Consider the following 14,451-nt stretch of genomic DNA (forward strand, 5'->3'; position numbering starts at 1 on the left):
GTTGTCGTGGACAGCGAATGTTCATGAGAGACAAGGACACCGTCAGGAGTGCCCTAGGCAAGTGTGATGCGACCGCTGTTATTTTCTATATACATAAATGATCCGGCGGACAGGGTAAGCAGCAGTCCTCAACTATTTATGATGATGCTGGGATTTACGGGAAGGTGTCGGAGGTGAGTGACTGTAGGAGGATACAAGATGACTGAGATAACCTGTAGTTGGTGTGATGAATGGCAGGTGGCTCTAAATGTAGAAAATGGAAGTTAGTGCAGATGAGTGGGAAAAACAAACCCATCATCTTTGAATACTCTATTAGGAGCGTGCTGCTTTATGCAGTTACGTCGATTAAATATACAGGCGTATCACTGCAAAACAATATGAAATTGAATGAGCATGTGAGGGCTGTGGCAGGGTGAATTCTCGACTTCGGTTTATTTGGAGAATTTTAGGAAAGTGTGGTTCATCTGTTAAGGAGACCGCATATAGGACACTAGTGCGACCCATTGTTGAGAACTGTTGGAGCGTTTGGGATCAGCACCAGGTAGGATTAAAGGCAGACATCGAAGCAATTCAGAGGCGGGCTGTAGATTTGTTATTGGTGGGTTCGAACAACATACAGGTATTACGGAGACGCTTCGGGAACTCAAATGGGAATCACTGGAGAAAAGTCGATTACTTTTCGTGGAGCACTATTGAGAAAATTTGGTGAACCGGCATCTGAGGCTTACTGCCTAACGATTCTACAGCCGCCAACGTACATTTCGCGCAAGGACCATGAAGATAAGGTTAGAGAGATTAGGGCTCGTACGGAGGCATATAGCAGTCTTCTTCCCTCTATTTCAGGGATAAGGGAAGGAAATGACTAGTAGTGGTGCAGGGCACCCTCCGCCACGCACCACACGGTGACTTGCGTGGTATGTATGAAGATGTAGATGTACATTGTAAACGTATTCCGTAAAACGGTTTCACTCATACTGGTAGTAAAATTCGTTATCATGAAAATTGTTCTGGTAAAAATTTAATTTCACAATTTTGGTACATGATGGTTTAATATAATATGTGATTTGTGCAAAATAAGCAAACGCTGCGATTAGTGTTTTCAACAGCTTTCACTTCTCTCTCTTAGTTTAAATTTGTAAATATAGCTGATATAGTGTTTTCCGGATATCTTAAGAGAAAATATTTTTTTTCTTCTTCCGAGTAAGTTAAGTACGTTCGAAACATCGCTTTGTAAATTTCACTTTTCCAAATCTGAAATTCTGCTCGCATGCAATGTTCACAATAATATATGTGCTTCATATTCAGTCGTTATACTTTACTTAATTATATCAAAAACTTTCGTAAGTGCAAGGTAAGACATACTTTGACTTCGATACGGCGAAGTCATTGCGGAGAGCACACTGTCTAAAATTCAGCCTTTCATTTCACTGCTCCATGCGCGTCAATCAGTTTCAGTCAGCCGAATCTTAGACGGATTACGAATGTGTACAGCAATACACGAATATATGTCGTTACGTATGATCACCTAAATATGAGGTTGTTTATAATTTGTAGCTGTTTCAAGCCACACAACTGGAATTTGGTGCATTTATTACTGTACACAAGCACTGAGGTATTAGAGGAACGACGACTGTCGCTCCGCAGGAGTACCTTTTAGCGTCGCCGCTGGTCTGCCCGACAGACTGCAGCTAGCAAGCGTCCGGACAGCTGGATTTCGAGGTGTACGGCACAAATAGCTGGACGACGGCGGAGACGCAGCGCAGCAGGGACTGGAGGACGGTCTCCAGCAGGTACCTGCCAGTGTCCAGGAGTCGGCCACCCAGCACCAGCACGCGCTTCACCGTAGTCGGCCACCAGGCGGCGGCGGCGTCGGTCCGCACGCACGGCGCGGGCGCCTCTGGGCGCCACTGTCATCCCGCGGCGGCGGGATCGGCGCCGCCTCCATCGTCGTCCTTGTCGTCGGCGTCGGCGTCGGCGTCGGCGTCGACGGCGCTCTCCGCGGTCGCCTCAGAGGCGTCGGTGCTCACGAGTAGAGATCGCTCGAGCTGGAGCAGCTGTGGTTGCAGGAAGCCGCGCCGCGGCGCCACGTGATGCGGTAGCGGAACGAGTCGTCGCCAGGCGACGCCTCCACCACGTGCGCCTGTCGCTCGCTGCTAAACACGATCCTCCGCCTCTAGCGTCAGCACTTCTGCAATCACAATAATCGTCTCACCAGCTGGCAAAACACCGACGCTCTTCACGACACTGTTATGCAAAAATTAGTACAATGTTTGCGCAAAATGATACGGTGATCAAAAGCATTACAGTATAAAGGGTATCTCAAACCTTTCGGGTCAAATGAGACATTTCATAGTGGGTCTACAACAGATTATACCAAGATAGGGAGTCAATGGTTGCAAATACATATTTATTCTGTTGTGACCATACACAGAGCACACCGCATAACAACAACGCAGCTCAAAGTAACAATTCAAAGCGGTGATTGCCATTCTCAATGCACGTACTGCTACGGCGCACACATGTCTGGAGTGAGGAAAATCCTCGCCCCACCACATCGGCGGCCACCAGCGACGATTCACTGTCAACGTATGGTTGGACATTGTCCAAGATCACCTAATAGGGCCGTTGTGATATTTTTCGCAGTTACTTTTGTATATTCCAGGATATGAGTATTCTGGAATTGTGGCTTTTGCTGAATGGAGTTTTATGAGTAGGTTCTTAGATGTTTTGAAACCTAGTTTTATAGATGCGTTTTCTAACGTAGCATTTAGTCTGTTTGAGATATTCGCCATGTAAGTGGCACGTGTGTATGTGTTTTTCTTTTTTGGTCGAATTTATCGTATGAATGTTATTTTTTGGTTTATCTATTGGTGTTTGGGTTTGGCTGTTTCGTATTATAATCGTTGTAATATACGTGAATCGAAGTCATTTTAAGTGATATATATTCTAGTGTTTTTATTTCATTGTGTATGTCTTGTGATTCAAATGATTAGTGTATAATTCTTGAATGAGATTTTCACTCTGCAGCGGAGAGTGCGCTGATACGAAACTTCCTGGCAGATTAAAACTGTGCCGGACCGAGACAGTAAGATTCGCAGGAGAGCTTCTGTAAAGTTTCGAGGATAGGAGACGAGGTACTGCCGGAAGTAAAGCTGTGAGGACGGGGTGTGAGACGTGCGTGGGTAGCTCAGTTGGCTTCCATTATATACGATACTTCTTTCTTGAACTCAGTTATCTACGCCTCACCATACCAAGACAACTTTTACTCAAGACAAGGGCAGTATACAATGTCCTTCAATTAGGTCGTCCACCTAACCCGCTTGGCCGGCCGTGGTGGCCGTGCGGTTCTAGGCGCTCCAGTCCGGAGCCGCGTTGCTGCTACGGTCGCAGGCTCGAGTCCTGCCTCGGGCATGGGTGTGTGTGATGTCCTTAGGTTAGTTAGGTTTAAGTAGTTCTAAGTTCTAGGGGACTGATGACCACAGCAGTTGAGTCCCATAGTGCTCAGAGCCATTTGAACCATTTGAACCAACCAACTACTGCGGACGCTCTTTGGAACTGCGTTCTGGAAACCTGGGAGGAGGAGGAGGAGATTAGTGTTTAACGTCCCGTCGACAACGAGGTCATTAGAGACGGAGCACAAGCTCGGGTGAGGGAAGGATGGGGAAGGAAATCGGCCGTGCCCTTTCAAAGGAACCATCCCGGCTGGAAACCTGGGAGGAAGTTGCTTCTTCAGGCTGTTACCTCCGACGGCTTATACATTCTATGCCAAGACACATGATAGAAATACAAAATAATTAAGGATTCTGGATAAAATATTAGAGTCCTTAAAATGTTTTGTTATGTCTTCTTTTTCGTCATTTTTCCTCATTGGGAACTAGTGGAAAATCGCGTGGGAACAGAAAAGATACGATATGTGTTAGTTTTTCTTTGAGTTGCCTTTTTAATTCAAGTGAGTTTCTTTTGAATATACAGTTTGTTAAATATTCTATTTTGATTTCATTTATACCCTGTCTAGATACCTACAAACTAATCAGCGTAGATGGACTCTGTCACAGTAGTTTTTGTTATTTCAAATACATTTCTCTCTTCCCCTCCATCCATGAATACGCCCTCCGTCCTCCACACACTACGCAAACGATTTCATATTATGTTTACTCGTTGTTAATATCTCCTCTATTCTCTCTCACACTCTCTCTCTAACACTATCGTCGTAAGTGCCCTTCTATTCCATTCCTCAAAACTTTATAAACAAATCTAGCGGCTTCCATTGACGCTACATTTTCTCTTTTAATTGCTGCTGTCTTTACTCTCTATCGTTCCTCTCAACACCTATGAAACCGTATTCTTTGATCTCCTCTTCCCTATACTTCCCTATAACCCATTCTTCGTTCTGAAAACAGTCCTTCCGTACCTCTCGGTCCTAAGATAAAACGAACTGTGGCACACATATAAGTAAGCAATACTTTGCAAGCATTTCACGATTATATTTTGCACTTCTGCACTTCTATCCATTCCCACATCCCGCCCTCCTTCCTGTTACCCGTCCCTTGACATCTGCATCTACATCTAAATGAATACTCTTCAATTCACAATCATGTGCTTGTCAGGGGGTTCCGTGGTCTGGTGGGTTAATCTTGTACTGATGTGTAAAACGTGTAGGTTCACATCTCACGTCAGGCGTAGATTTTTAACACACACAAGTACTCTCCTTCACCCCTAGTAACGCCAAGTGCAGAACGCCGGTAAGCTCCGTAGTTCAATATCCGCAGTGAAGACAACAACCCTTCGCTGCCGACTGGGGCAGAGCGGCACTCGTTTGAGCTGTGACAGATGGAGAAACCCCGGAAGGCAGAGACTCTGTCACCAGCAAGCCGTCGTGAACTAGAAAACTTATTTCATTTAATGAACCAATGGCCATGTAAGTTCACAAGGCTCTTACTTCATTTGAAACTGAGACGTTGAAAATTGTGGTGCTGGACTGGGATTCGAATTCGATTTCACTGTGTTCACCAAGATTGAAAACTCTTCTAGGCCTCCTCGAAAGGCACCTATCTCGTTTCTAATTCTGATCAGCACAAAATATTCTTTATTTCATTTCAAGCCCTAGCATGTGCACTCCAAACTACTAGTGAAAATAGTTGCATTTTCAACGTCTCTTGGTGCGTTGTCAGCTGTAACGTGTTCGTTTCAACGCACAGCCACATGATGAGCTTTTTATCACAACATTACAAGATCAAACGTTTCCTTGCATCTTTTCATGTTCAAACATTCCTTTCCATCCTACTGGCGAAAACGGATTTGGGTTTGGCGTTGTGTTCGTTGTGATAACCAACGACGATATGTTGTGGATTCAACTTCTAGCCAGCAGAGTATTTTCCATCACATCACTGAAAGTACAAACATGCCACTCCTAGCTATTATTCGAAAAGAATTTGATAGTTAAAGTGACTTCATGACCACGTGTGCGGGGTTTGAATTCCATTCAGCACAGAACTTTTTGTCGCCTGATGTCTAGCTAAACATGCGCACATCTCGCTACTGGTGGACCAATAATAGCTATTTATCGTCTGTTCCTGGCTATAAAACGACGGCGCTAGTTGCTGGGTTCGAATCCCAGTCAGACAAAAACAATTCTATCGTCATTTAAGATTCCAACATTTCGCTATTGGTGAAAACATTTGATATTTAACTTCTGATATTACGTACTTCGTTAACAATCCGATTAGGTTCTGGGTTCGCATCCCTGTCACAAGCTTTACATGACGGCATTTAAATTTTAAGCATGAGCATACCTTGATCCTTGTGAATGCACTATATTAAACGTCGTTGGGGACAGTTCCTAGGAAGGTAACTGTTACGACAGGATCCCAGTTCAGTACAAACATTTTCGTCATTTATTTTCAGGATCTGAATTGATAACTGATACTGGTGCAAACGTCTATACTTCACGTCTCTTTATGCCTAGTGTTCGGGTCTCAATAAGGCACAAACAAAGCTTAGCTTAGTAAGCAATGGCTATAGGTGCTGGGTTTGAATCCAGGTCCAGAACGACGACGTTGGTCATGTCATTTAAAGTTCAAATTTGTGTACACGTAGCTGTTGATGTGTTACGAGTACTATGGTGGTTCGCTGTTAATGTTGAGATTTCCGTAGAGTGCTTGTTGCCGTTAATTGCGTTCTGTTCCATGGCCAGCACTATTGACGGATCTCACCCCTCTCGACTTTTTCCTCTGGTGTTACGTGAAGACGTTAGCATATGAAACCCTTGTAGAAACGGATGAAGACCTGCTTCCTAGGGTCGAAGTTGCCTGCCTCCTGGTTAATAGACACCAGCGATTTTGAGAGAGTACAGCAGAACTTCATGCAACGTTGTCACGCATGCATTGAGACTGGCAGTCGTCGCTTTGAATAGTTACTATCAGCTATGTTGTTATAATGCGGTGTGCAAATATGCAACTCCAACCATTGCTTCCCTATCTCAGTATAATAGATTGTGGACCCCCTATCACCTGTTTCAATTTAACCCAGAAGGCTTCAGACACAATGTATACAGGATAAATATAGACTCTCCTCGCGCACACTGCTGATGAGCAGCTCTTGAGGTTCCAGCTAGCTACAAACATTGCTGGTAAGCCTCCCTCTGAGTTTGGTTCCCTCTAATTTTGACATTCTCCATCTTTTCACGCGATATAAAAAGGAGGAAGAAATATGTTGGTTGACTCAGGTGAAGACAAACTCAAATGCACCTGAAATTTACCACATGTCCCAGTTGTAAACTCGTTAAAATGTTTGAAAGCGCCGGCCAGAGTGGCCGAGCGGTTCTAATCGCTACAGTCTGGAACCGCGCGACCGCTTCTGTCGCAGGTTCGAATCCTGCCTCGGACATGGATGTGTGTGATGTCCTTAGGTTAGTTAGGTTTAAGTAGTTCTAAGTCACATAGTGCTCAGAGCCATTTTTTTTTCTATGATAGCGAATTTTCAATAGCTATGACAATACATGTAAAATTTAAAACGAAAAAGTAGGGCGCGTGTAACGGATAATAGCAGGGAATGTAGAGAGGAGCTGTCATTGCGACAAATCAAACATTTCATATTGTTTACGATACATTAAAACTAACTTAGTTTTACAATTTGTTAATAAATTATCTATCGCATACGCCCCTCGGTTTTCTTTTTAAATTCTACATTTACTGTCACAGTTATTAAGAACTCACAAGCACTAATTTGCAGGACTATTTGTATGGGGTTAGGAGAAATTATTGTATACTTTTTAGTCCGTTTTAAAACGTGTGATAGTAAGAAGATTTTTATTTAAATATTTTTTCCCTTACTGTTACGAGGGTTATTCATAAATTAACATCCGTTTGGCCATTAAAAGTAAAGAAATGCATGTAGTTTCATGCTACCTGTGTGGTTGGGAAAGGAAACTGGGATGCATCAGTCAGATCCACCTGACTGTATTTCTGATGTTGTGAGTCGGTCCTGTTTTTTTGCCCCATTCGCTATCAGTTTGCGAACGTAGCAAGCCTCTGGCAGGGAAGTTATTAGTTTCATTCTCGATATTTGTCCACATGTGACGGCCTCTACCTTTTTCTTATTATTTACTCCTGTGTGGTAACTGAAAATCTCTAGCAATATGCCGCTGCCTCCCTATCTCGAAACTTCGCCAACTTATGACGAGTATGACACTCATCGTAACGCTGTGGTACCACAGAACTGCCACACCGTTGGAAACCCTCATCAGAGTACAGGCTGTTTCACGCACGTGGCAAGAGCTGTGTCCGGCTTTGCGTGTGAGCCACGTTACCGGCTCTCCAGACTCCGGCCCATTCCACGGACTCCCGCAGGTGGCGAATCAGCATTAGCCGAACTAGACAAGTCAGGAGCGACCTTGGAAGGCCGTCAGAAAAAGGCGTTGCGCCATTTAGCACTCCACACTGATGTGTCAGCAGCAAATCTTCATGCAATTGTGCACAACTCAAACTGAAACCTGACTAAGTAACGGTAGTGCAACGGTTGATTAATTATCAAGCTGTTTCTCGGCACCAGTATTGCAATTGCACATTTCTTTTATTTCTAATGAAGGATGGCAGAATTTAGCAGTGTATGCGAATTTACGCAAATTAACAAACGTTTTACATTATGGTACTCCGATATGCCATTCAGGTGTGGTGCTACAGTCAGTGTTTCTATACCGATGGGAAGGTCAGCTGACGTTCTTTGTAAACACACACAAACACACACTTACTGTGAGAGCTACTTACGGGTAGAACGCCACGGTTTCAGCATTTCAGTTGAAAGTAAAGGACCTGTAGCGAAGCATTAGAGGGATCTGTGAAACTCTAAAGTGAACATCCGTCATGTCATGAAAGACAGTCGTGACCAGCGAGCGGGTCCGTATCATCACGTTACGCATAGAAGGCTTGTCAACTAGGTTATTTGCTCGACGTGTACACTGGAGTCAGAGTGATGTGAAGTCGGTTCCAATTGACAGGTAGTGTAGAGGACTTACACAGTACATGTCGTCCATTTCCGTCTGGTGCACAAAATGGTCGATACCTACGACTTTTGAGTTAAGTGAACCGTTGACTGGTTGCTCCAGAACTAAATTCGGCGTTCAAACAGGCTAAAGGACATCGTTTACGGCATCAACCTGTTAGGAGACGATTGCATCGTGAGAATCTCCATTCTCGATAAAGAACACCACGTCGTACACAAGACACCATGGACTTCGTTATAGATGGGCAAGAAATGATGCAGAATGAACAGGATTGGCGTCGGATGTTATTTACAGACGAAACTCGGATCTGTTTTTATCCCAATAACCGCAGATAAGGTGTTTGGAGACAACCCGATGATATCGAATGCCTCCAACACTGCGTCCCACATGTGCAACAAGGTGGTGGAGTGATGTTCTGTGGTGGAATTACGTAGTGCCACTGTGCACCTCATGTGGTTATTGAGTGCATTCTCACTGCACTACGGGACGGGGAGGAGATTCTGCAATAAATAGTGGGAGAGTATCGCAAACATTTTGTAGCAATCTCATCTTGATGGATAAGCCAAGTGCTCATCGTGATGCGCTTGTGAACGCATTGTTTTAGCATTCTAGGATCATCAGAATGGAGTGACCTGCCTGTTCACCGGACATGACTCCAATTAAACGTGTGTGGGATAAACTGAAACGAGCTGTTCATGGACGTCGACAACTGCCGCATGTTCTGCACGACTTATGCAGAATCGCCATTGAAGAGTGGGACACTTTGGACCTGGACTGAGGGGCTTGACGATCTCATCTGTTGTATGCCACAACGGATTCAAGCCTGAATCCGAGCAAGGGGACTTTCCACCACGTACTGGCGTTGAGTTGGGTTGTTTGAGGGGAAGAGACCAAACTGCGAGGCCATCGATCTCATCGGATTAGGGAAGGACGGGGAAGAAAGTCGGCCGTGCCTCTTCAAAGGAAACATCCCAGCATTTGCCTGGAGCGTTTTAGGGAAATCACGGAAAACCTAAATCAGGACGGCCGGACGAGGGATTTAACCGTCGTCCTCCCGAATGCAAGTCCAGTGTGCTTACCACTGCGCCACCTCGCTCGGTTACTGGCGTTGCTCAGCGGTGGTTTCAACCCTCCCTCTCCTCCCCACGGGAAACAGACGATTTTATCGGTACAAAAAAGGCTGCTTTAATGATTTGGCGATCTGCACACATTCCAAATGAATATGACCGTTTCACTAACAGACAGTTTCTGCGTTCTGAGTCATCATGATGATGTGTAACGTTTCAATATGTTCGCAGATCTGGCACATTTTCTATTTGGAACAGTCTGAGGCGCTGCAGTCATGGACTGTGCGGCTAGTCCCGGCGGAGGTTCGAGTCCTCCCTTGGGCATGGGTGTGTGTGTTTGTCCTTAGGATAATTTAGGTTTGTAAGCTTAGGGACTGATGACCTTAGCAGTAAACTCCCATAAGATTTCACACACATTTGAACTTTTTTTTTTTTGAAAGTAAAGCCTAGCTAGCCGTGTCAGGTGGTTAAAATACCACGAGCTTTCGACCGAGCTCTCCTCAGCCATTGTCAAGTAGTAAGACGGACTGCTGTGTCACCATGGCCGCGTCGTTATATAGCTGCACTGCTGGCTGTGACGTCACTAGTGCTCTCTTCCTCGCCACTAGTGACGTCACAGCGAACAGTGCAGCTATATAACGATGCGGCCACTGCGACACAGCATGTATTCCCACGTCCCACCTGCTCTCCATCTCTCCATTCTCCACACCCTCCCCCAAGGTGGCTTCCACCAACTCCCCCTCCCTGATGATGCCCTCATACCCTCCATCTACCCCTCCTATCAACTTTGATCCTCCCCTTCCACACCCTGTGTTTTTTCCTTAGGGCACCCTCTCTCCCTTCTCTCCCTCCTCCTTCCTTCCCCCCTCCTCCCCCTGGGCTTCCCCTACCAACTGTACCTTCTTTCCTCCCCCTCCCAACTCCTCTGCCACTGGCATCTACACCCTCCCCTCTCCCTCCTCCCCCACCTTTTCCCCTTTTGGCAGGTGCCCAAAGTCGTACACATCAAGTGAACATTCGCGTGCTGGAGATCATGGCCATCAGTTCTTTGTGTGTGCCGTCGTGTTAGTGCTTTAGTGTTTTCACCGCCCACGCTCCATCGTTCACGTGTATCATTTCAGTCATCAGTGTTCGTGTACAAGTGGTGAACGTTATTTTTTTTTCTTTTGCTACACCTGTGAACGGCTCCCTGTTTTTTACTCAAGTGTCTACTCTTTTTTGTCCACCATTATGTTTTGTTTTTCTGTGTCTTCCTTGTGTCTATTTATACTCTCTGCGGCCGAAGAGCGGCGTAATATTGCGCTGCCTTCCCACCTTTTGTGTAAGGTATTGAAATAACAATGAAGAAAAAAAAAAGGTGACACAGCAGTCAGTCTTACCACTTGACAATGACTGAGGAGAGCTCGGTCGGAAGCTCGTGGGATTTTAACCACCTGACGCGGCTGGAAGCCCCAGAAAAAAAATATTAATTCATATCGCCGGGAAACCATGCATTCATACAAAAGCCTACTTAGTTTCGCATGTTTTCTCTGGCTTAATTAAATTCCTCCGTATTTTCTCCAAAAGTTCAGGGAAATAATACACTTTAGTTGAAAGCAGTATGGTCAATCTATTTAGCATTGATTGCAACTTAGATATTTTGTTTTTAGGAGTTAACTGCGGTTAACTGAAGTTGTTCAGCAGTAGATATACAGTGATGTATTGCAGGTATACTGTTCATTGTCCTCCACACCAACGATAGTGAATAAACTACAGTAATATAAACATGTCATTATAATCACTAAATTTACAGGGATTTAATTTCCCAATATACATCTTCCTTTACCCCGGCATCACCAAATTCGATAATTATTGAGATGTTGCTGCTTTTGTAAGAGAAACCATTACCAGCTCGTTACATTTATCCAAATTTTTTCAAGATATTGGAACATTTTATGAGCGATGGATGTCATAAAAATCCTACTAAACACAAAAAAGATTTATGTTCAAAGATTAGTAGAAGCTACAGATTTTTGTGGATCATAAAGCTGATACCAGATCATATTTGCTACCTGCTCGCATTATTTGTCCAAATGGAATGTTATATATGCAGGGATATTCAAAGAAGTCTGTTTAGCTGCCTGATTGGAAAGGTGTCCTTCATTTGTGCACAGTCACACGTGTCCTAGACAATACTACTAGCCAGCCGGTGTGGCCGAGCTGTTCTAGGCGCTTCAATCTGGAACTGCGCGACCGCTACGATCGCAGGGTGGAATCCTGCCTCGGGCATGGATGTGTGTGATGTCCTTAGGTTAGTTAGGTTAAAGTAGTCCTAAGTTCTAGGGGACTGATGACCTCAGGTGTTGAGTCCCATAGTGCTCAGAGCCATTCGAACCATTTTTTGAACAGTACTACCTTGTTTGTACGGCTTTGGACCATGGAGACAGCGGAGAAAGCGAAAATGATCTCAAAATTTTGTCATCACTCAAAAGGTGAGCGCAGCCATAGCGAGTGTAAGGAGAGCAATGCAAGAAAAGGTTCGATAAATAAAAAAAATCTAAGACAGTTTAGTCTTATGAAGGTCAGGAAATGAACAAAAGTCGTTCAGTGAGCACATTGGTACCGAAAAGGGGGAGTAAACAGAGAAGACGAAAATAATGAACTTGATTTTCCGACATGGGTTCACCACAGAACCTCGTACGTGGATGCTGCATTCAGTCATTGCGCTAATACCAAACTGACAGATATTGAGTCAAGTGATAGCGGTACAAAAAATCAAGTAATATCGCTCAACACAGGATAGGCAGTTAAATGTGATGGGATAGCGGTACACATTAGACAAATTATTGCGAAAGCGCTCGCTCCTCCACTAGCAGCAGGTTTTGGTAAGCCGCTGAGGCAACTGAGCTTTTCGAGCGATAAGGAAAAGGGGCAGTTCGTTTCCTTTTTGAGTAACTGTTGGAGTACAGTGTAAGCTATCTGTTAGAAACATCTTTCACATTACATATCGACATGCGAATAGCGTCACTCGCGCTGTTCGGAGACTATTCAGTGCTCTCATCTGCTATGGAAGTCAAATCTTTGGTCGCATGATATAGCATATCTACAACTTGTAATTTGAGTGCGGAGTCCTACTGATCAATTAGGTGACTAGACGGTCAGATTCAGTTCAAGTAGGGCCATGAGGCAAGCATTTTCTCTTGCTCTGCTTTATCGGGGTCAGCGCCTGCAGTAGCTAACATCGTTATACTTGTTAAGTTCAGACGCTATTTATTGTCTTGTGTATTGCTGCGTTGGGCATTTCTAAATTTCAGTATTCAGGATACATGGTATGAGTTTTGCTTGCTAGCGTTGCACTGGTGTGATTCTATATTACATGTTTTTTTTCTTATTTTCTTATTCTTTTTTTTAAGTTTTGCAGATGTGTTTTCATTGTAAGTGAGCTTAGCTTTTGTCTGGTAAGAGTCTTTGTCCTCTTTTGGAGGATTAGTATTTACTTTTGTTCGAGCTATTTGCAGATATTAGTCGGTTTCCATTTTAGTTTCTCACTTAGAAAATAAGGTTGTATTACGTGAACTTCAAAGCATATAAGTTAAATTATCTGTTTCTGAGAATATTTTGACCTAATCCGTTGGAAGAATATGTATCGACTTTCGTAAACCTTCACGCTTATTCACTGAATAATAACAGGGATTAATGTAAAGTTTCTTTTTAATGATTTTCGTCCGAAACCTTTCTCAATTTTACGACTATCGGGTTCCATTACGTGTGCTCGTCTATACTTTAATTCTCTATTCTCACCAGTAACTGTTTCAAGCACTGTTTATTCCAAAGAAGCTGCCTTCAGCAGAATTAATAGCGTTATAAAATGCTTTCAGCAGATAGAATATTTTCTGTCTTGCATGCAACTTGCAGCCGACATCGTGTAAGTACGAGATGCAGAGAACTTCTGGACAAGTTTTGCAGTCCCGAATACATCGGTCAGTTTAACCTTGTGTGATTCACTCTTTTTGCTACTAGGTATTACGCAATGCAAGGTTCAGTTAAAATCTGCATTGCATGCTTTTATTATTATTATTATTATTATTATTATTATTATTTTACAAGAGACTAAGAGAAGACACAGCTATACTTATACGTTGTGTTGGAATGACTGAACGTCTTGGTTTGGTATCCACAAGGGGGTGTGGAACAGCTCTGTTCGACCATGATATCCATAACGCTGCAGCTAACAGCCTCCAGTTTCATGACTCACAGCAGAAATTCGATACCGTTGCCGACTGTCACATAATGACAAAAAAAGTATTTTACAGAACTGGACACCATAATTAACATTAGATACTGGACTTGCTATGGCATAAACCAATACATGTTTCTAACGAGATGCGATCGAGTTGTATATAAATAACTTCAAACGTATCATAAGGGACTGTTTTCGGCCCGTTACTTACAATTAAATATCCACATTTATAAGGTGTCTAGTGGATAATGTCGAAAGTTCTGAGATAGCCCGCGACTGATACTGTTGTTTACGGGGAAGTCACGACGCCAGATAGTGACAGTGAGATTCAAGTGAGTTACAGAGGTAAGTTACAGAAGATCGAACTAGCAGATGACTTTCAATTTTGCCCATACACTAGCGTCAAGGTCCATTATTGTGTGATTACACAATCGCTGGTAACAGTCGCAGTGGTTGAATGTCTTAGTAGTATGTGTTACGCGCGAGGTGAAAACACTATCGAGGCACGTTAATGAGGCCGCCTGTCAAAAGCCTGAGTACCAGGTCTCGCAGCGCGGACCGCTGAGAAACGTGCAGGAAGAGCGTCAGTGAGGTTGTGAAAGGAAGGAACAGTAGGACATGGAGCCGTGCCGACCCCAGTGCCGTGACTTTCTGTGCTAGGTTTC

General features: G+C 44.0%; 1 protein-coding gene across 1 annotated transcript in view; it reads right to left on the reverse strand.

The window, feature by feature from the left end:
- Window positions 1–2,153: 2,153 nt before the first annotated feature.
- The window catches only part of LOC126252453 (cholecystokinin receptor type A-like), a 188,482-nt gene continuing 176,184 nt past the window's right edge, over window positions 2,154–14,451 (reverse strand). Inside the window, exon 5 of the mRNA XM_049953347.1 lies at window positions 2,154–2,215. Within this exon, the coding sequence (XP_049809304.1) occupies window positions 2,154–2,215 (62 nt within the window). The remainder of the gene's footprint in view (window positions 2,216–14,451) is intronic.

This window comes from Schistocerca nitens, chromosome 4, assembly GCF_023898315.1.
Source record: "Schistocerca nitens isolate TAMUIC-IGC-003100 chromosome 4, iqSchNite1.1, whole genome shotgun sequence".
Lineage (NCBI taxonomy): Eukaryota > Metazoa > Arthropoda > Insecta > Orthoptera > Acrididae > Schistocerca > Schistocerca nitens.